Raw genomic sequence first — 20,664 nt, forward strand, 5'->3', positions numbered from 1 at the left:
GGTTCCTCTGTCCATGGGATTCTCCAGGCAAGAATACTGGAATGGGTTGCCATTTCCTTCTCCAGGTCAGTAAAGGTAGGGAAAGAGAATTGAAAGTCAAGCTTAAATTAGGAGGATACAACTGCTATTCCAATGTATCTAAAACACAGGTCTTTTTGTCTATGAATAATCTTGGTTATATAGATATCATTTTTCAAAGAAAACTGTCTTTTCTTGCTGCGTATAGCATTGACCAAAAAATTCGTTTGGGTTTTCATACCATCAAATGGGAAAACACAAATGAGCTTTTTGGCCAACCCAACAGAATAAAGCCGTCATCTTCTTGCAGCATCCTTTCTACCAAGAAAGTTTTGTTGGGTAAGCTTTGGGGTCCCTCAGTTTTCTTTGTCATCTTAGGATCTGGACTTCCTTATAAACAGCTTCTGCTGTGTGAGGGGGAAGCAGGCAAGGCACCCTGCCCCACCGCGGCCCTGGGCTGGCAGGGAAGGTTAACTCTTGATTACACAGTGAGCAAGCAGTAAAGCTGCAGGGATAGAAAAACAGTGGACCTTTAGTGTGTCAGTGTGGTGGGATCAGCAGAATGGAAACAGAGCTTCTTAGTGTCTACTCAAAGCTGCACTTACTTAAAAGCAATCAGGCAAAAAAATTCTCATGAAGTTTGCATGTGGTTTCAGAATGTCTATGTAAATATAGAAATCACTGTCCTAGGTATGAGGTTGGTTGCTGGTGAATGCCAGCAAGCTGACCCCTCGTGGGCTTATCTTTAAAGCATGACACCCAAGTTAAGATCTGGTCTCTTGCATTTAACTCTTGTTCTCTGTGAATTCTCTTAGAATTCACATATTTTCTGCCTAAAGCCAGATAGTAAATATTTTAGATTTTTTGCAGGCCGCAGGGCCTATGCCATCCCCCTCACTGTGCTGTTCCTGCACGGCCATGGGCAGTCCATAAATGAACAGGCACAGCTGTGTGCCAGTAAAACTTTACTTACAAAAACAAGACTCCGCTTGACCTTAGTTTGCCAACCTTTGCCTTACGGCAAGACGAGCCCTATGGGGGAAAGTAGTAACAGTCTCACCTGCTTTCCTAGAAGAGAAATTACTAGTGGGTTCACATTCTGACATGTACATACAAGGCTAAAGTGAAAGTCACTTATCGTGTCCAACTCTCTTTGCGACTGCATGGACTCCATAGTCCATGGAATTCTCCAGGCCAGAATACTGGATCTTTCCAACCCAGGGATCAAACCCAGGTCTCCCGCCTTGCAGGTGGATTCTTTACTAGCTTCCATAAGGGAAGCCCCGAGGCTAAAAGTATTCCTATTAAAGTGACTGTCTTGGTCAGGCCAGGTGAGTTGCACAAACAGTACTGACACTCGCTGAGTCTGGTCCTGGAAGCAGACTCAGTATCGTTCTGCTACTGCAGCCTGGACCCCACAGCCCAGAGCGGGCACATCAAATAACCATCACACAGTACCGTCACTCACTCGCCACAGGGGTTTTCATCTGTTCTCTCTTCTGCCCTGCAGGCCTCTTCCTCATCCTGGGCTTGATACTCTACCCCGCTGGCTGGGGCTGTCAGAAGGCCATAGGCTACTGCGGACACTACGCGTCGGCCTACAAACCCGGAGACTGCTCGCTGGGCTGGGCCTTCTATACCGCCATCGGGGGCACGGTGCTCACCTTCATCTGCGCTGTCTTCTCCGCCCAAGCGGAGATCGCCACCTCCAGTGACAAAGTACAGGAAGAAATCGAAGAGGGGAAGAACCTCATCTGCCTCCTTTAGTTTGGAAGAGACATCAACGCCGTTTTCTTGCTCGCTGTAACCTTGTGAAACACTTCACTTCTGGTTCCGTCATTTGGGTTAAGTGAAGAACTAGCCTTTACCTACCGAAGCCACATTCCACAGCCTCCCAGGACCGACGGCAGGCCGCGTCCAGCCACGCCGAGCACTGCACGTGAAGGCCACGGTGCAAATCGTAAGAGATGGAACGAGAAAACCGCGCACAAGCCCTGACGTGGAGCTTCGTTCCGTCGGACCCCATCTCCCCCCAAGGCTCAGTGAAGGATGATGATCTGAACCAGGAAAGCAACAGGTCTCTGGTAACAGAAGAGGCCACAGGCTGCGCGCCTGCAGGCATCTCTGCCTCAGAGTGCGGTGGGGTGGGGGGGCTTTGTTTCCTCTCCTTCTTCACACTGTCTCCTCTGGGGTCCACAGTGAAGACCGTACATTTACCGGGGACGTGATGTGCGCTATAGGGCACACACCAAGACACTGCCTCTTGCTTAGCTGACCTGAGCGGTCAGCAGGGACAGTGTGGAATTCTACTGTGCAACTTACTCTAGGCTGAACTCCAGAGTCGGGTGGGTCCACTGAACTGTCACTCTGAGAGTCTAGAAATTTGAGGCGAGAAAGGATGAGGACCTGTCCCACCGTGAGAATAAAAGCACAGACAGAATGCCATTAGTAGAGACAGAGTCACTCACTTCCGAGGTGTAGCATCAGTACTGGCCCAGTCTCCTCTGCCACCAGAAATCCTGTGTTGCTCCCCAAGGGCTAGGACTGCGCTTTGACTGCTGGGGGAAACCTCACCGTTTCCTCCTTCCAGGGACCCAGGTCTCCAGGCTGCTGCAGCTCACTCAGCATGTCCGAATCTCAGCCCTTGCAGGGAGACCTGTCCCCGCTGTGCAGTAACCAAGCAGCACCCAGCTGCGTTCCCACCCCTGGCAGCAGCAGATGACAAGGAGCTGGTCACAGGAGTTACGTTTCTCTAGTTCCTGGCGTTGGTCCTGGATGCAGACTCAGATAACATTAAATTGCTCTAACCGGTGAGTTTACAGCAAAGGCTTCATTCTCAGGAAAGCATAGAGTAGAAGGTTCATGCAAAAATGAGAGCTCAACCAAGCTCCTAGCACCTGCCTACAACTGTTTACAGAAAGAAAGAAACACCACTATTAAAAAGGATCCAGGGGCTTTTAATCTAGTTTCTATAAGTCACCAATATAACTGATTCAGGAAAATGGTATTAGCCATCACTTCAACCTTACCCTGGAATGATCAAAGGGACCAAAAGGAACCTAGTCAGGTATCACCCTGAACTTCAAAACTGCAGGATGCTACAGAAGCACTTACTTACAACTTGAGCAAATGGGATGGACCCACCAAATTTCTGGAAGGATTAAAAGTATGGGTCTCTTTAGGCTTATGAATCTGCTTACTTGAGGGCTTGCTTTGTTTTGAAAATTTAACAAATAACTAATGAACCTTGTTTGGGCGAGGTATTGTGTGCTAAGTGCCACCAGGCATAGAAGAATCCTGATTCAGATCTTAAAACCCTGCCCTGAGTGAATCATCTTAAAGCTGTGTGAGTCTGAAAACCATGCCTTGCTGCAGAACGAGTAATTGCTTTATATTAATACACAGATGGGATGGAGAACTAAAGTTTTATTCCAGGCTGGCCGTCAGCCTGTGCCAGAAACCATTTTATCTCACAGAGTATGACCTAAAGGGCAGAAGACGTATGGGTAGGGAACCAGCCTTTAATGAGTTCACCATTCTTAGACCAAAACTCAGAATAAGCAAAGTATACATCTGTGACTCTTTTGAAAAGCAAAGGGGTACATATGTGTGCTCATGGCAGCCTGCCATCCGGACTTGGGAAACAAGACCTGTGTTTGACATCACACAAAAGTAGGTGATGGCGGCCACCAAACAGGGCTCCTGTCCCTGTCGGATAGGGACGCACAAAGTCCTGATGCCATCATACTTATCCCTTTTTAACACTAGGAAATTAATTTTTTTAAAAAAAGCAATTGCAAAAATAAAGTTCCCTCCACCAGGCAAATAATCTTGATTAAAAAAAATACACATTTTTCCCACAAGATTCACTTTTCCTTCTATACAACATAGAGAATCTATGTTATAATGCTGAGTTTACACTCTCACTCTCCTCTCAGAAGAGTCATAAGCCTAGAGCATCCCCTGAGCAGTCCATCATCTTTACTGCCTGACTGCTTTTCCACTAAGGTGGGGTGGAGATACATCCCTAGATCACTCTAATAACAAGTCATAAGTGAAAACGTGCCCACTCTTGGCCAGAAGAAAGTCAGCTGACAATGTTTACTTCATTGGTCTGAATGTCACAGAAGACAGAAACAGTACCTGCACACATACACAAAACCCCGCACCACTAAAAACCGCTTAAAACACTGACTTGTCAGGCAGAGCACAGAGGCAATCTCTCTAGCAGAGAAAGAGTAAACAGGTAAACGTGGGCCTTTTGAACCTGCAAGTCCCTTTAGCCAGGCTTCAGTTGGGATAAATGGAATATCAAAATCTTGCTAGCCTAGATGAAAACTGCATGGCTGTTTAAAAACCACTGAATGGGAGGAATGTGTTAGAAACAGATTGAAAACAATTAGACAATCATTGACCTACATCTATTTTTCTAATAAATTTCTATCAATCACATAATTGCCTCCGTCTAAAAATCTAATATACCTGGACCATCACTACTACCAGAAAAAGTATTTATTTTTTGCTGCATTTGTGCTTCAAGTTTTGTGATGGGGCTGGGCTTCTCAGTGAACTCCAAGAAGGCAGAAATGTTTGCTTTGGATTCTGTGGATTCTTTAAACCTGTGTGCTAATTCAACAATTTACATGAATTGTGTAAGGGTTTTTGTATACTTATCAAACATCTGTGGTGTAATGATCTTTGTTAAACATGTATTCTGTAAAGTGCCATAGTCCTTTTTTTTAAAATGTGTGTAGCATATTTAAAATATATATATATATTATACATACACGAGTCTGTGTGAGAGATGTGCAATAACAAAGGTGTATGTATGTTCTGTTTTTTTGGGAACTGGACAGGAGTCAGAACAGAGACTGTTTCTGTTTTGGCAAAGGAGAGTTAAAACATTTTGCCTTCATGGCCTAGTCATTAACCCAGAACAATTCTAATGCTACACAGACCTATGTGAAGACAAGACTGGTATGAACTCATCTTTCCCTGGGCCTACATTAAAATAATCGCTAGAGGTATGTGACAAGGAAAGCCAGCAAGCCAGGCCCAGGTGGTGCTGGTCTGTCGTGTGAAATGTGAAGCTGCCGTGTTGCCTTTTCTGTTAGCGTGATAACTAGTAGCTGGTACATAATCACTAAGGAGCTATTTCTTAACCTGCTTTGATAGACCACGTTAATGCTAGACCACTATTTAAGGGCTAATCTCACACCTTCTTAGCCATAAGGGTCTGCTTAGAACAGACCTCTCTGTGCAATAACATATGGCCCCTGGAAATCCCAGGCCTGCATTTGTACTGGGGCAGCACAAGAAAGGCACGACTGGGATTTCTTCTGAGACTGTGGTGAAACGCCTTCCAAGGTTGGGGGCGGGTCATGAGGTGCTTCGGAGGAACTTGGCACCACTTGTTATTATTCAACAGCCACTTGAGCCAAATGTAAAACTGTGTTACCGCTGACGGACTCAATCAGAGCCTTCGAATTTCCGGTCATCCTGTTGTAAACTAATACATTATTTGTCTAGCATTGATTAGGTTCCTGTGCATATGTATTTTCACCACATGCTCCCTACCCTCCCCAGATATGAATTAAACCAGATTTTGCAAACTTATTCTGATTCTTTCAAGTCTCATTATATTGTTTCAATATGATGTGTATAATCTGATCAAGAAAATATCTACCAAATTTTAAACATTAACATATGTGATACTGGTGATAAGATATTCAAGTATTTTAACTCTGCCATTCACTAATAACATATATACACCTACCTGACGTTAGCTTTAACTTGAAGTATATATTACTTCCCCTGAGAAGCACTGATGTAATTATAAACAGGAAAAAAAAATTAAAATCCTCATATGCTATATAGTTACCTAAACTTTGGAGAAATGTGGAAAAACATCAAAGCATTGTGAGTATAATGTAAAGAAATGTGTGAAGTGAAGTGAAGTGAAGTTGCTCCATTGTGTCTGACTCTTTGCGACCCCATGGACTGTATGTAGCCCACCAGGCTCCTCCCTCCATGGGATTCTCCAGGCAAGAGTACTGGAGTGGGTTGCCATTTCCTTCTCCAGGGCATCTTCTGGACCCAGGGATTAAACCCGGGTCTCCAGCATTCCAGGCAGATGCTTTAACCTCTACAACAAGGGAAAAGTCAACTGAAGGACACGTTCTCCTCTTCCAACAAGAATACCACAATTAAAGGCCAATCACAGAGCAATACACCTCCACATTTCCTGAAAGTAATCCTGCCCATAAAAAGCTTCATCTAGAAACAGGACTCCACTTCATAAACTCAAGACCCGAACAACCCTTTTCATAAACTCTTATTCAACTCTCCATATCATGTGAAGAACTTAGAACATACAAAAATAGCTTTATTTTCTTGATCTAGGGCCTGTGACAGCTGGACCTACTGTATGCTTTGGCTTCTAGGCATTCGAGACATTTTAACATTCCTGACATGTGCCAGACTTCTAATAGGAATCAACATTAAAAGCTGACAAAATTACCCAAATCAATAAAGGCAAGTTTTTTTTTTTTCAAACAAATTACAATCTAAATAATCCAAGTGAAATTGGACATTTTCAGTTGCTTTCTCAGCTGTTATTACATCTTTTTCAAAAATTAATCCACAAGAGAAAGGACCCTGACTGTAAATTTCAGCACAGGCTGGGCAACCCACACCTGTGCTTCGCATTTCACACTGAGTTTTTACTTAGCAATTTTGCTACCAGCTTGATCTCCCATGTCTCGATCTTCCTGGAACACACTGCATTCAACTCACTCCTAGCTCTCCTTAGAAATCTCTGCTTAACATAATAACAGTCTTGACTGTTATCCTGGACACTTCCTTTAAGGGAGCTTTTTCAGCAGTTTCCAATAATTCAGTACCTTTTTTTAACTCCCAAACACTAAAGGGTAAGAGCCGCAAAGCAGATTTCTAGCCTCCTCTCCAAAGCAGCCAGTACCTGTCTTCATTTCAGGACCCCATCGGTTGCCTAGTCACACAGTTGTGGCCATCTGCGGGTAGCCCTGCTATTTTCTTCACTGCAGCTTCCTCCTCACCCTGGAGAGTTCTCCAAAATAAGTCTTTAAGACATGACCTGCTCCCTTTGCTTAATACACAGGATGTAAATAAAAGCATAGATGAATAAGAGGAAGTAGTAAAACCACATGGAAAAGAAAAATTAATCAAATAACTTGTAGCTCTTAGTAGCTCTTTGACTTTTTATAGTCAAATATCCTGAAAAATCTAGTATCTATAAAGCAGTCCACCACGGGCATATGTTTGAGAGAAACCACTAAACTTTATCCTTAAGAGAAGGAAGCCCGAATGAAGGCAGGAGATAGTGAAGACAATGAAGAGAACTTGGGGAGAAAGAAGGGACAGCTTGGGGACTGATTAGAAGCAGTTCGGGGAGTAGGGGAAGAAGTCTAAGATGGTTTGGGCACTGGGCAGGACGCGGTGCCTTCACCTATATCAGGAATCCAGCAGGGACTGGGACAGTGAAGGCATGAAGGTTCAGCCTAGGCTGCCAACGTGAGGTCCCATGTGCAGCTAGAAATACACGGTGGAGAGAAGACCAGCTGGGTGACAGAGACTTGGGAGTCTTCAACATGGACAGGCAGTAAGAATTTTTAACCTTTATACATGTCTTATGGGCTGGTACTGTGCTAAGCACTTCTTTTTAATTCATTTATTCATTAAAACTGTATGAGTAGAAACTAATATCCTCATTTTATAGATATATTAACTTTCACCCAAGTAACTTAACTGAGGTTAAGTAATTTATCCCACATGAAAAAGCTGGTAAGTGGCAAAGCCCAAGTTCAAATACAGGTTTGACACCAAAGACTACATTCTCCAACAGCTGTAGTTTCTTTCTACCCATAAGAGAGTGAGAAAACAAATACAAACCCCAAGGAGATACCAACATCTCTGCATACTAAACTCTTAGAAAAACTTCCAAATTTAACTCCAAAAAAGCCATACCATACGATGACAACTGATGAAAACACTGCTCCCTTTCAGAGAAAAACCTGGTAATTTTTCATAGTTTCCAAGATGACAACATATATCTCAATTTGCTCAATCTAGAGAACAGCATTAAAAATTCATCAAGTATATGACAGTGATAAAAAATGATAGTTTTATTATAAACAATCTCTGTATATAGCACAGGGAACTATATTCAATATCCTGGGATAAACCATATGGAAAAAGAATATTTTTTTTAAATGTATATATGTGTGTAACTGAGTCACTTTGCTGTACAGCAGAAATAAAAACAAAATTGTACTTTTCAACTATACTTCCATAAAAAAATTTATAAATAATCTCTCATCCAGAATAGGCAGCCATTATGATTACACAAGGGGCCTATTTTCTTCATAGCTAATATGACAGTTAAATAAGGATTTGTTTTCAACTTAAGTTTCTCCAAACACACACACACCCCCACCCACACACATGCCAAGGACCACTGAGGAAGCCAGCACTGCTGTGAGGAGCAGGCAGCAGGTACTTACCCACATGTTGTGGAGGCAGGCCTTGGTCTGGAGATTTTCAAAAATAAACGCTGTACTTTTTTTCTTGATTACTGAATTGTTTTCTAGAGTCCACTGTCCCTAAAGGATGGATATGAGTTACCGGAAATGTGGAAGATGGAAAGGAGAGAACCAGAGAGAGGTGGCACCAGGTGGTAGAAGAAACCCCACACTGGGCAAGAGTCAGGGGGCCTGCGCCTGGCTGCCTCTCCCCTGCCATCACCACCACTCACTGAGTGACTGGGGTAATTTCCTATTCCTCTATAACAGGGCCCAGTAACAGAAATCCCAGCACAGGCTTGGTGTGAGGGTTAAGTAACCAACTTAAGTTAAGCATTTAGTATAGTTTCTGATGTACAGAAAGTCCCCAGTAGTATGTTATTTTTAGAAAAATGTTAAAAGAATCTTCTGTCCAGACTAATATCATTCAGAGTTGATCTTAAAAACGAAGCATTGTCCTAAAATTGTGAAGAATAACATAACCTGTTGTTAAACCCAATCTAGCTTTTACCTAGAGAGCCTCAATGGATTGGCTACCTTGGCCAGCAATTTTTTTTCCATCCTGTACTAGTCATCTTTAGCTTAGGGCTTTCAGCAAGTGGAAGATTCCTCTGTAGATACAAGATACATGGTCACTCCTGTTTATAAACAAGGAGTATCAGCTGAGCCCATCGTTTGTGGGAAACCAGAATGCTCAGAAAACCTTCTGATTATTTGTTAAAGCCTACTGATGGCAAAGCCTTCTTAGAAAAGGAACCTCCAATCACGGCACAGTGTAAATAAAGATGGAGTTGGAGGCATAAATTGATACAATTTTCTGGAGAGCAATTTGGCAATGCACATCAAAGATCATAAAAATCTATACTTATGGTTTGACCAAGCATATTGTCCTAAGGAAAGAACACAAGCTTGGGTCCGCAATTTAGCAATAATACATTCCTTGGTAAGTTATTTATAATTAAAAAAAAGTGAAATTCAGAACCTAAAAGAGTAATAGGACTTTGAAAACTAACATGTGATACATGCATATACAGACGCTGTTACAGAACTAATTCATCAATAGGAAAAATTCAACATATTTATATCAGAATTGGAAAAAAGATTACAAACCATTGTGTAAGTTAAAATTCTCTAGTAAAAAGTCTCGGGAAATCGACTCAAGATAGCTCAGAGAGAAAAGGGTAAGAATATTACTTGGAGAGTGTAATATCCAGCTAACAAAACAGGGGTGAACAGTAAGGCTCACAAAGGAAACAGAAAGCTGTTGAGGTCTTTTCTATGTCCTTCATCCTACTTCTTTTGTATGTCTGCTTCCTTCTCCACTTTCATCACCCATCAGTTTTCTAGTAACTCTTTCGAAGTCTTGGCAGAATATGATTATCCACATGGCCCAACTCTGAAACAGTATAATTCTAGACAAATCTACTTTCAGAGTAAAAATTTAATGAGCCATGTATGAGTCCACTATGGCCAGGTGACATCCGGTGCCAGTGTGGTCTTCAGGGGTCCAAAGAAATGGGGTTTGTGAAAGCTAGATAGACATCCTTAAAAGACCAATCACAGGCTGTAGAGGGAAATCTTATTTCTTAACATTAGGGGAAAAAGTGGTCTTCCTGGAAAATTAACAGAAAGAAATGAACCAAATTTTAACAGTACCTGTTTGTGGGTATAAAATTATGAACCACTGTAACTCCTTTTGCTGTAAATATTTTTTTTAATTTATATGAAATGTAATTTTAATTTTATAAATAAGTTAATTTTAAAAGTTTACTAGCAGGTCATTATGATATAATACCAAGTGAGGGAAAAACAGGATAAAAATTCCCATTATTTATATCCCTTAACTGTATAAAATATGTATGTATACAAAAAGAATGGAAAAAATACAATAAACATTAACAGTGTTATCTCTAGATGATAAAAATTACATATTTTTATTTTCTCACTTATTTTCCATATTTTTCAGTAGTCCTACAACAGATACATATTTCTCTCATACTAGAAAAAAATTAGTTGGAGGGATGTGTATGCCCAGGGGGCTCAGTTTTTGTGTAGGAGACAATAATGTTGTAGGAACTTGTGTAACCACCAGAAGAAAAACAGTAATTTGGGGCATTTTCTTCCTAGCTACCAAACACCTGAATAATAATATAAACTGTCACGGTAACAACTACTCATGACCATGATTTATCTTGAGAATTACTGGCCCACAAAATTTTTAAAGAGTTCTGGAGGAATTCTAGGATTAAAGCTAAGTACTATAAAACAAAGAGTTAAATAAAATGTGCATTCTATGGTTCTACAAATTCAACTGTTTAAATGTACAAAAGATAATAGTCAACAGATGAAACACTATAAGGCAGAAGAGGATTAACGACTTTCTATCTCCAGTAAAGATAAAATGGGTTTAGTGGCAGAAGAATTTTAACTACACCATCAGCCATGCCAACTCCAGAAAGTTATGAGCTGAAAAATAAATCAAGATTTAGATAAAATTTAACACTCACTGCACTGTTACATGCTGGCTCCTATGTCCCTTGCCATTTGAAAACATAAACAGTGACGATGAAAATTCTCTAAGTTGAAGGCTTTGTCTTATCAAAACCACATAGTTAAACTGTAAATATGAAGCCCACAAGAAGGGTAAGAACACTAGAGGGGAGCCTTTCCCTGTTTTGCTAGAATCTTCTAATCAAGGACATCTATTGTATTCATCTAGGATAGATTAGAGGCAACATCTGGCTGGCTTAGAAATTTTCTACAGATTCCTTTCTATCTTTCTATAGACTGTGATAAATCTTAAAGTTTAAAGATACTCATTCTTACAAAAAGCGTGCTGTTGTATAAAATGTACCCTAAAATTCTGGTAGAAATACTTCACTTTCCATAATATTTAACCACTGAGATACAACCTCTTAGTTTAATAAACAAGTATTAGAAACAATTATAGTGTTTTAAAACATACGGTTCTACTCTAAATAAATTTATACTACGGTACTTGAAAAATCTATCAAAGTACAGATTTTTAAACATCCTCAATTATTTTTACATTAACCGCTTTTATTTCACCTCTAAAGTTCTTAATCACAAGGAATCAGTAAATTCCTTTAAACATTTAGCTTAAGGAAAAAATGAAAGAAGATACAGTGAAATGGTGAGTGACAGCACAATAATTCTAATAAGGGAAAATTGCACAAAAATGTAACAGATTCTGTATATAAATAGTTAATGTAGATTTTTACCAATAAAAATACAAAATTAGGTGCTAATGCCAGTGTTTTCAGAAAAAGATAAAGCAATAACTATAAAAAGCATTATGTACTACAAATGATTTACAGAAACTAAAACTTAATTAAACATAAACTCCCTCTAAAATGCAAACCATACATTATATCAACATGATTTACAAAAGGCCTATATCCAATGAAAATCCAAAATCACTTTTAGGTAACACCCAGAAAACTGAAAATCTGTTCCTATTTTAATTTAACATGAATTTCTCAAATAAGGTTCACCATGAACATTTTTAGACTATATTTTTTATATCCTCTTTAGATAATCAAATGAAAAATCCAACAATACACAAATTGGTACTTTCATCAGTACATAAAACAACAGGTAGTGAGGTTAGGGAACAGAAAACAAGTCCAATCAAGTCAACACAATACCAGTACAGAGGCGTCCATGAGAACCCACAAGGAGAGGTCTGGGCCACAACACAGGTGTTCTGTTTTGAATCTAGCTTCTAGTCTGTGTATTTTGACCTTAAAGTGGTCAAGCTATTTAGTGAATCTCATGTTCCACTACCTACAAAGGTCTAAAGCAACAGAAAAACTGTCATGTCATTTTAAAAAATCAAATGTGGTATTTCTATATACATTGAGCCCTCTGTATAATTACTGCCTCTGAAGTGCTAATACAGTATTTAAAATTACACAAACAAACATCCAGTAAACAGCATTTTATTTTATGACACTCTGTGTTAATACAATAAATATACAAAACTTCCAAACCACTGAAAACATGCAACATTAGAGGGACAGATGGAGGGCATTTATATAGAACCATGACAATCACCATAATGGCAGCGCAATATTACTCGTTGACAAAATATACAAACATCCTTAGATAAATAATCCAAATTCCAAATTAAAACCACTGAGCAATGATTTTCCAGTGTTCAAACTTTCGTTTGAAATAAAATAGCCAAAACAGTACTACAAACTGAAAGCTGACATGGCTCCTTACAATGTGAAGACCATTTCATGATTGTGATACTGGGTAATGCTAACATTAAATATAAACCACTAACAAATGCCAATCTTTTACTGAGTGCAAATGTGACTATTTACTAATAATTGTTAAGGGAATAGAGATTATAAGAATTAAAAACCCCTCTACCTTATCAAACTGTTAGCAATGCCATCTTTTTAATGCACATTTATGTTTTTAAAAAACATTTTTCTCTTTATAAGCTTGTATTAACCCAAATAACTGGAATTTAAAACAACACTTCCGCCATCCAAACAAAAAAGGTACTGTTGGTTGTAATTATTCTTTGCTACTTAGCAATAGAGGATTTCTACAGAACCGAGAGAAGCATTCATAATTCTTGAAGAAAAGTATTGATATCTCAGTATTCTTCAAAAGTCTCTATGATAAAGTTTTTATCTGTAGTTTAAGGAGAAACAAAAGGAACCTGAAAGATAATGACAGACCTAAGTGCTTTTGTTGTATTTTATGGTTAATGTTTTGAATATTTGTAAAATCCACACTCAACAAAGCATACTGATGAAACATTTTTCATTAAGATTATAGGCTCTAAAAAACTTGAATGGGCTTATTTGGTTGAGAAAGTAGGTAGAGATTATCACTGATCAGAAATATTCATAAAAACAGCTTTAAATTCATACTCTGAATCCTATCTTCATCAGAATAAAAGAAATATCTTCCAAGTATATTACTTCAACAAAGTCCCAAATAAATCAAATGTAAACACCAGCTGGATGAATCTGAGTTATATCTAGCATCACACAAAGCTTCTTTCATAAATAGGAGAATTTACCATCATCCTACCTCTAGGATGAAACTCATTTTAACTCCAAATTTGGGGGGGAAAATAAAAATAATTTAACCACTTACACCCAACTGATTTTTTAGTATCAAATAATATAATCCAACCGACTACCTTTCCTTAAAATCAAATGGCATAAAACATACTCATTATTCTGCAATCTGTGGTTTGCTGATGACTTCCAAAACAACAGTACCATGACTTTATAAGTGTCTTTGAGGCATTTAATCAGTTATTAAAAAATGATTCAAAGTTTCAATCCAAGTATACTATAAGAATGAAGTCCTGTGCTGCATAGTAACAATTTTAACATGATTATGCTCATAATTAATGCATTCAACTATATCTGTATTTTCTTGCTTGGTTCAAATTAAATGTTTTATATTTTTCTATTGCTACAGATTTTAGTGTGTTCAGTGTGTCTCAAAAATTCAAAGACTGAGGTGCATTAGGGAGGTGCATTCAAGTATAGTGAAGTACCGGGGTCTTTTTAATGCCAATCAGACATGAGAGGCTAAAAAAAAAAATATTAAATACTGTTATGTTCTTTTAGGACATGGAGTTAGGCTAGACTTTAACACTTCTGTTAAAAAGTATACAAGCATACCCCAAAAGAGAGCTGCCAAACACAAGCTCAGTTCAATTAAAAAGAGTAGCCACAAGAATATACCAAAGTTTCCAAACAGTAATATTTTACTATGGCATGAATACTGAAAATTAAAAACAAAAAGGTATTATCATCACTACATCCTATTCCACCAATTATCTACTTTTTGGATAATGCACTGCATATTATATTATATTGTCATATTACATCCCAGAACATTTTTACTGAAAAGAAAGTATTACAGAAAATCATTTCTATGATTCTATAAACAACTCCCCAATCCTACAGCCATAAGCAGTGCATAACCCAAAATACTAATTCTTTTAAGAAACATGGTATCCATGCAAGATCAGAGATTGATTATGAAAATATCAACTACTCTAAATAAAGAAAATAAAAAGATAAAATTTACATTATCTGCTTTGAAACACACACAGGCTCTTCAGTGGTGACTGAAACTGCTAAAAAGCAAGCCAATTTAAAAGGCCCTAAATCTCTGATGTCCTATTTCTTTCAATATAAATAAGGAAAAGGAATGAAGCATTGCTTTACTGCTCAAATGTGTAATTTTTATGTCTAAGATTCTTGAAAGAAGGACTGCAGCAAGTACTAAGTGCATTTTTTAGTAGGTGCCATGTTGATTTCAGTGTGTCACCACTGAAATAATTCGCTGAATATTCATCCCCCAAAAAATATGGAGAATATTTATTTTGTATGTAATATTTTTTCTGCAAGGGGCACTGAACTATTGAGAAACTGTCAGGTAAATAATAAGACGAGGAAGTTTTCCTGGTTTTAGCCCATGCACAAGAGATTAGGAAATATACGTGCTGTGTGTACTGTGTGTTTGGAACAACAACAAAAAAAACTTATAGAATACAGTAACTAGAGAAAAAAGTACAATCAGAAGGTAACAGAGCATTGTCGGAAGACTCTACATTTGGTTACCCTTGAGCGCATTCTCAGCGGCACTGCTTGCTGCACTTGAGGCTGCATTTGCGGCTGCAGTCTGGACAGTTTTGTTGGACATCACACCTGTTGCAAACTCTTGTTGGGCCTTCTCAAAACTAGCACCTGTTGTGCGATACAGTCCATGTACCTAGGGAGGCACAAAAAAGTGGGAGAAGATGAGTGGTGGTCTTACATGTTCATTATCAACAGCTCTTCAATTAGTCTCAGCGTGACTCAGATATACAAAGACTGGATGTGAGGCAGGATTCCTAAGATCAAGGACATCAGCCCCAACACTGGAACACAACACTGCATGTAAATATTTTCTTAAAACAGATTTTCCCTTTTTATCCACAATGCAGAAGAGATTAATTATGTCTATGCCAAACCAAGAATAATTTAAAAAAAAAAAAAAACAGCTTAACCAAAAGCAAAAAGCTTTGCTTTCCACTGTACCAAATTATGATATTTACAGCCTTAAAAAGACTGGTTTAAACATAAAAAATCCCTTAGGATTATACAGTGGAAATGGCAAATCGATTCAAGGGATTAGATCTGATAGAGTACCTGAAGAACTATAAATGGAGGTTGTACAGCAGACAATGATGAAAACCATCCCCAAGAAAAAGAAATTAAAAAGGCAAAGTGGTTGTCTGAGAAGGCCTTACAAACAACTATGAAAAGAAGAGAAGCGAAAGGCAAAAGACAAAAGGAAAGGTATACACTTCCAAATGCAAAGTTCCAAAGAACAGCAAGGAGAGATAAGAAAGCAGTCCTAAGTCAACAAAGCAAAGAAATAGAGGAAAACAATAGAATGGGAAACACTAGAGATCTCTTCAAGAAAGTTAGAGATACCAAGGGAACTTTTCATGCAAAAATGGGCATAATAAAGGACAGAAACGATACTAACAAAAGCAGAAGGTATTAAGAAGAGGTGGATAGAATCCACAGAAGAACTATATGAAAAAGATCTTAATGACCCAGATAACCATGATGGTGTGATCACCCACCTAGAGCCAGACATCCTGGAGTCTGAAGTCAAATAGGCCTTATGAAGCATCACTACAAACAAAGCTAGTGGAGGTGATATAATTCCAGTTGAGCTGTTTCAAATCCTAAAAGATGATGCTGTGAAAGTGTTGCACTCAAGATGCCAATAAATTTGGAAAACTCAGCAGTGGCCATAGGACTGGAAAAGGTCAGTTTTCATTTCAATACCAAAGAAGGGCAATGTCAAAGAATGTCCAAACTACTGCACCACTGCACTCGTTTCACATGCTAGCAAGGTCATGCTCAAAATCCTTCAAGTTCAGTGCACTTCAGTCGCTCAGTCGTGTCCGACTCTGCAACCCCATGACTGCAGCACACCAGGCCTCCCTGTCCATCACCAACTCCTGGAGTTTACTCAAACTCATGTCCACTGAGTCAGCGATGCCATCCAACCATCTCATCTTCTGTCATCCCATTATCCTCCCGCCTTCAATCTTTCCCAGCATCAGGGTCTTTTCCAATGAGTCAGTTCTTCACATCATGTGGCCAAGGTATTGGAGTTTCAGCTTCAGCATCAGTTCTTCCAATGAATATTCAGGACTGAATTCCTTTAGGATGGACTGGTTGGATCTCCTTGCTGTCCAAGGGACTCTCAAGAGTTTTTCCAACACCACAGTTCAAAAGCATCAATTCTTCGGTGCTCAAGTTTCTTTATAGTGCAACTCTCACATCCAAACATGACTACTGGAAAAATCATAGCTTTGACTGGGTGGACCTTTGTTGACAAAGAAATGTCTCTGCTTTTTAATAAGCTGTCAAGGTTGGTCATAACTTTTCTTGCAAGGAACAAGCATCTTTTAATTTCATGGCTATAGTCACCATCTGCAGTGAGTTTGGAGCCCCCCAAAATAAAGTCTCTCACTGTTTCCAGCATTTCCCCATCTATCTGCCATGAAGTGATGAGATGGATGCCATGATGTTAGTTTTCTGACTGTTGAGTTTTAAGCCAGCTTTTTCACTCTTCTCTTTCACTTTCATCAAGAGGCTCTTTAGTTCTTCTTCTCATTCTGCCATAAGGGTGGTGTCATCTGCATATCTGAGGTTATTGATATTTCTCAGGGCAATCTTGATTCCAGCTTGTGCTTCATCCAGCCCAGCATTTCTCTTAGTGTACTCTGCATATAAGCTAAAGAAGCACGGTGACAACAGCCTTGACATACTCCTTTCCAGATGTGGAACCAGTCTGTTGTTCCATGTCCAGTTCTAACTGTTGTTTCTTGACCAGCATACAGATTTCACAGAAGGCAGGTCAGGTGGTCTGGTATTCCCATCTCCTGAAGAATTTTCCACACTTTGTTGTAATCCACACAGTCAAAGGCTTTGGCATAGTTAATAAAGCAGAAGTAGATGTTTTTCTAGAACTCTCTCTCTTTTTCAGTGATCCAACAGATGCTGGCAATTTGATCTCTGGTTCTGCTGCCTTTTCTAAAACCAGCTTGAACATTTGCAAGTTCACAGTTCATGTTGAACTGTTGAAGCCTGCCTTGGAGAATTTTGAGCATTACTTTGCATGTGAGGTGAGTGCAATCGTCATTTGAGCATTCTTTGGCATTGCCTTTCTTTGCGATTGGAATGAAAAGTGACCTTTTCCAGTCCTGTGGCCACTGCTGAGCTTTCCAAATTTGCTGGCATATTGAGTGCAGCACTTTCACAGCATCATCTTTTAGGATTTGAAACAGGTCAACTGGAATTACATCACCTCCACTAGCTTTGTTCGTAGTAATGCTTCCTAAGGCCCACTTGATTTTACATTCCAAGATGTCTGGCTCTAGGTGAGTGATCACACCATCATGGTTATCTGGGTCATTACGATTTTTTTGGATAGTTCTTCTGTGGATTCTATCCACCTCTTCTTAATATCTTCTGCTTTTGTTAGTATCATTTCTGTCCTTTATTGTGCCCATCTTTGCATGAAAAGTTCCCTTGGTATCTCTAACTTTCTTGATGAGATCTCTAGTCTTTCCCATTCTATTGTTTTCCTCTATCTCTTCACAATGATCACTGAAGAAGGCTTTCTTATCTCTCCTTGCTATTCTCTGGAATTCTGCATTCATTATGGTATACCTTTCCTTTTCTCCTTTGCCTCTTCTTTTCATAGTTGTTTGTAAGGCCTCCTCAGACAACCATTTTGCCTTTTTGCATTTCTTTTTCTTGGGAATGGTCTTGATCACTGCCTCCTGTACAATATCACAAACTTCTGTCATAGTTCTTCAGGCACTCTATGAGATCTAATCCCTTGAATCTATTTATCAATCCACTGTAAAATTGTAAGGGATTTGATTTAGGTCATACCTGAATGGCCTAGTGGTTTTCCCTACTTTCTTCAATTTAAGTCTGAATTTGGCAATAATAAGTTCATGATCTGAGCCACAGTCAGCTCCCAGATTGTTTTTGCTGACTGTACAGAGTTTATCCATCTTTTTCTGCAAAGAATATAATCAATCTGATTTTGGTATTGACCATCTGGTGATGTCCATGTGTAGAGTCTTCTCTTGTGTTATGGAAGAAGGTGTTTGCTATGACCAATGCATTGTCTTGGTAAAACTCTGCTAACCTTTGCCCTCTTTCATTCTGTACTCTAAGGTCAAACTTGCCAATTACTCCAGGAGAAGGCAATGGCACCCCACCGCAGTACTCTTGCCTGGAAAATCTATGGACGGAGGAGCTTGGTATGCTGCAGTCCTTGGGGTCACTAAGAGTCAGATACGACTAAGTGACTTCACTTTCACTTTTCATTTTCATGCACTGGAGAAGGAAATGGCAACCCACTCCAGTGTTCTTGCCTGGAGAATCCCAGGGACAGGGGAGCCTGGTGGGCTGCCGTCTATGGAGTCACAGAATCAGACATGACTGAAGTGACTTAGCAGCAGCAGCCAGGTATTTCTTGACTATTTTGCATTCCAGTCCCTTATAATGAAAAGGACATCTTTTTGGGGTGTTAGTTTGAGAAGATCTTGTAGGTCTTCATAGAACCATTCAACTGCAGCTTCTTCAGCATTACTGGTCTGGGCATAGACTTGGATTACTGTGATATTGAATGGCTCGCCTTGGAAACCAACAGAGATCATTCTGTCATTTTTGAGACTGCATCCAAGTACTGCATTTTGGACTCTTTTGTTGACTATCATGGCTACTCCATTTCTTCTAAGGGATTCTTGCCCACAGTAGTAAATATAATGGTCATCTGAGTTACATTCACCCATTCCAGTCCATCTTTGGTCACTGATTCCTAAAATGTGTACGTTCACTCTTGCCATCTCCTATTTGACCACTTCCAATTTGCCTTGATTCATGGACCTAACATTCCAGGTTCCTATGCTATTGCTCTTAACAGCATCAGACTTTACTTCCATCACCACACATCCATAACTGGGTGTATTTTTTCCTTTGGCTCCATCTCTTCATTCTTTCTGGAGGTAGTTCTCCACTGATCTCCAGTTGCATATTGGACACCTACCAACCTGTGGAGTTCATGTTTCAGTGTCCTATCTTTTTGCCTTTTTATACTGTTCATGGGGTTTTCAAGGCAAGAATAGTGACCCTTCTCCAGTGGACCACATTTTGTCAGAACTTTCCACCATGACCCATCTATCTTGGGTGGCCCTAAACTGCATGGCTCATAGTTTCATTGAGTTAGACAAGGCTGCTGTTCATGTGATCAGATTGGTTAGTTTTCCGTGACTGTAGTTTTCAGTCTGTCTTCTGCAAAATTGCATTTAGAACCAAACCCCATACTCACCAGAGACACTTGGAGGGCTCAAACATAACTTGTATGCACCAGGACCCAAAGACCCCACAAAGACTGAAACAGAATTGTGTTTGGGGGTCTCCTGAGGAGGTATGAGTCCGCAGTGGCCTGCGGCAGGGGCAGGGGCTCTGGGGGCAGCAGGCCTGGGTATGGCATAAGCCCTCTTGGAGGAGGTCGCCATTAACCCACCACAGAGCCGCCAGAACTTACACAGGACTGGGGAAACAGACTCCTGGAGGGCACAACCAGAACCCTGTGTGCACCAGGACCCAGGAGAAAGGAGCAGTGACCCCACAAGAGACTGACCCAGACCTGCCTGTGAGGGTCCAGGAGTCTCCGGTTGAGGCGTGGGTTGGCGGTGGCTGCTGCAGGGTTGGAGGCACTGAGTGCAGCAGTGCGGGCAGGGGACCTTTTGAAGGAGATCACCACTATCTTCATTACCTCCACCATAGTTTGGCCTCAGGTCAAATAACAAGAAGGAACACAGCCCTTCCCTTCAACAGAAAATTGATTGAAGATTTATTGAACATGTCCCCACCCATCAGAACAAGACCCAGTTTCCCACTCAGTCAGTCACTCCTATCAGGAAGCTTCCATAAGCCTCTTATCCTTCTCCATCAGAGGGCAGACAGACTGAAAACCACAATCAGAGAAAACT

The 20,664-nt window shown here is 39.9% G+C and overlaps 2 protein-coding genes across 6 annotated transcripts in view; one reads left to right on the forward strand and one right to left on the reverse strand.

Moving 5' to 3' along the window:
* Window positions 1–5,634, forward strand: part of LHFPL2 (LHFPL tetraspan subfamily member 2) — a 172,359-nt gene extending 166,725 nt beyond the window's left edge. For all 3 annotated transcript variants that reach the window (XM_040225910.1, XM_040225911.1, XM_040225912.1), the window contains one exon: window positions 1,529–5,634. In XM_040225910.1, coding sequence (XP_040081844.1) covers window positions 1,529–1,785 — 257 coding nt within the window. In that variant the 3' untranslated portion in view covers window positions 1,786–5,634. The remainder of the gene's footprint in view (window positions 1–1,528) is intronic.
* Window positions 1–20,664, reverse strand: part of SCAMP1 (secretory carrier membrane protein 1) — a 152,030-nt gene that overhangs the window by 12,617 nt on the left and 118,749 nt on the right. Inside the window, exons 9-10 of one of the 3 annotated variants that reach the window (XM_040225907.1) lie at window positions 15,206–15,356; window positions 8,559–8,657 (exon numbers count right to left, since the gene is read on the reverse strand). In XM_040225907.1, coding sequence (XP_040081841.1) covers window positions 8,596–8,657; window positions 15,206–15,356 — 213 coding nt within the window. In that variant the 3' untranslated portion in view covers window positions 8,559–8,595. Of the gene's footprint in view, window positions 1–8,558; window positions 8,658–12,522; window positions 15,357–20,664 lie in introns of those variants that run through there. The other 2 variants (XM_040225909.1, XM_040225908.1) reach the window with 2 other exon arrangements.

Source organism: Oryx dammah, unplaced genomic scaffold, assembly GCF_014754425.2.
Source record: "Oryx dammah isolate SB20612 unplaced genomic scaffold, SCBI_Odam_1.1 HiC_scaffold_26, whole genome shotgun sequence".
NCBI lineage: Eukaryota > Metazoa > Chordata > Mammalia > Artiodactyla > Bovidae > Oryx > Oryx dammah.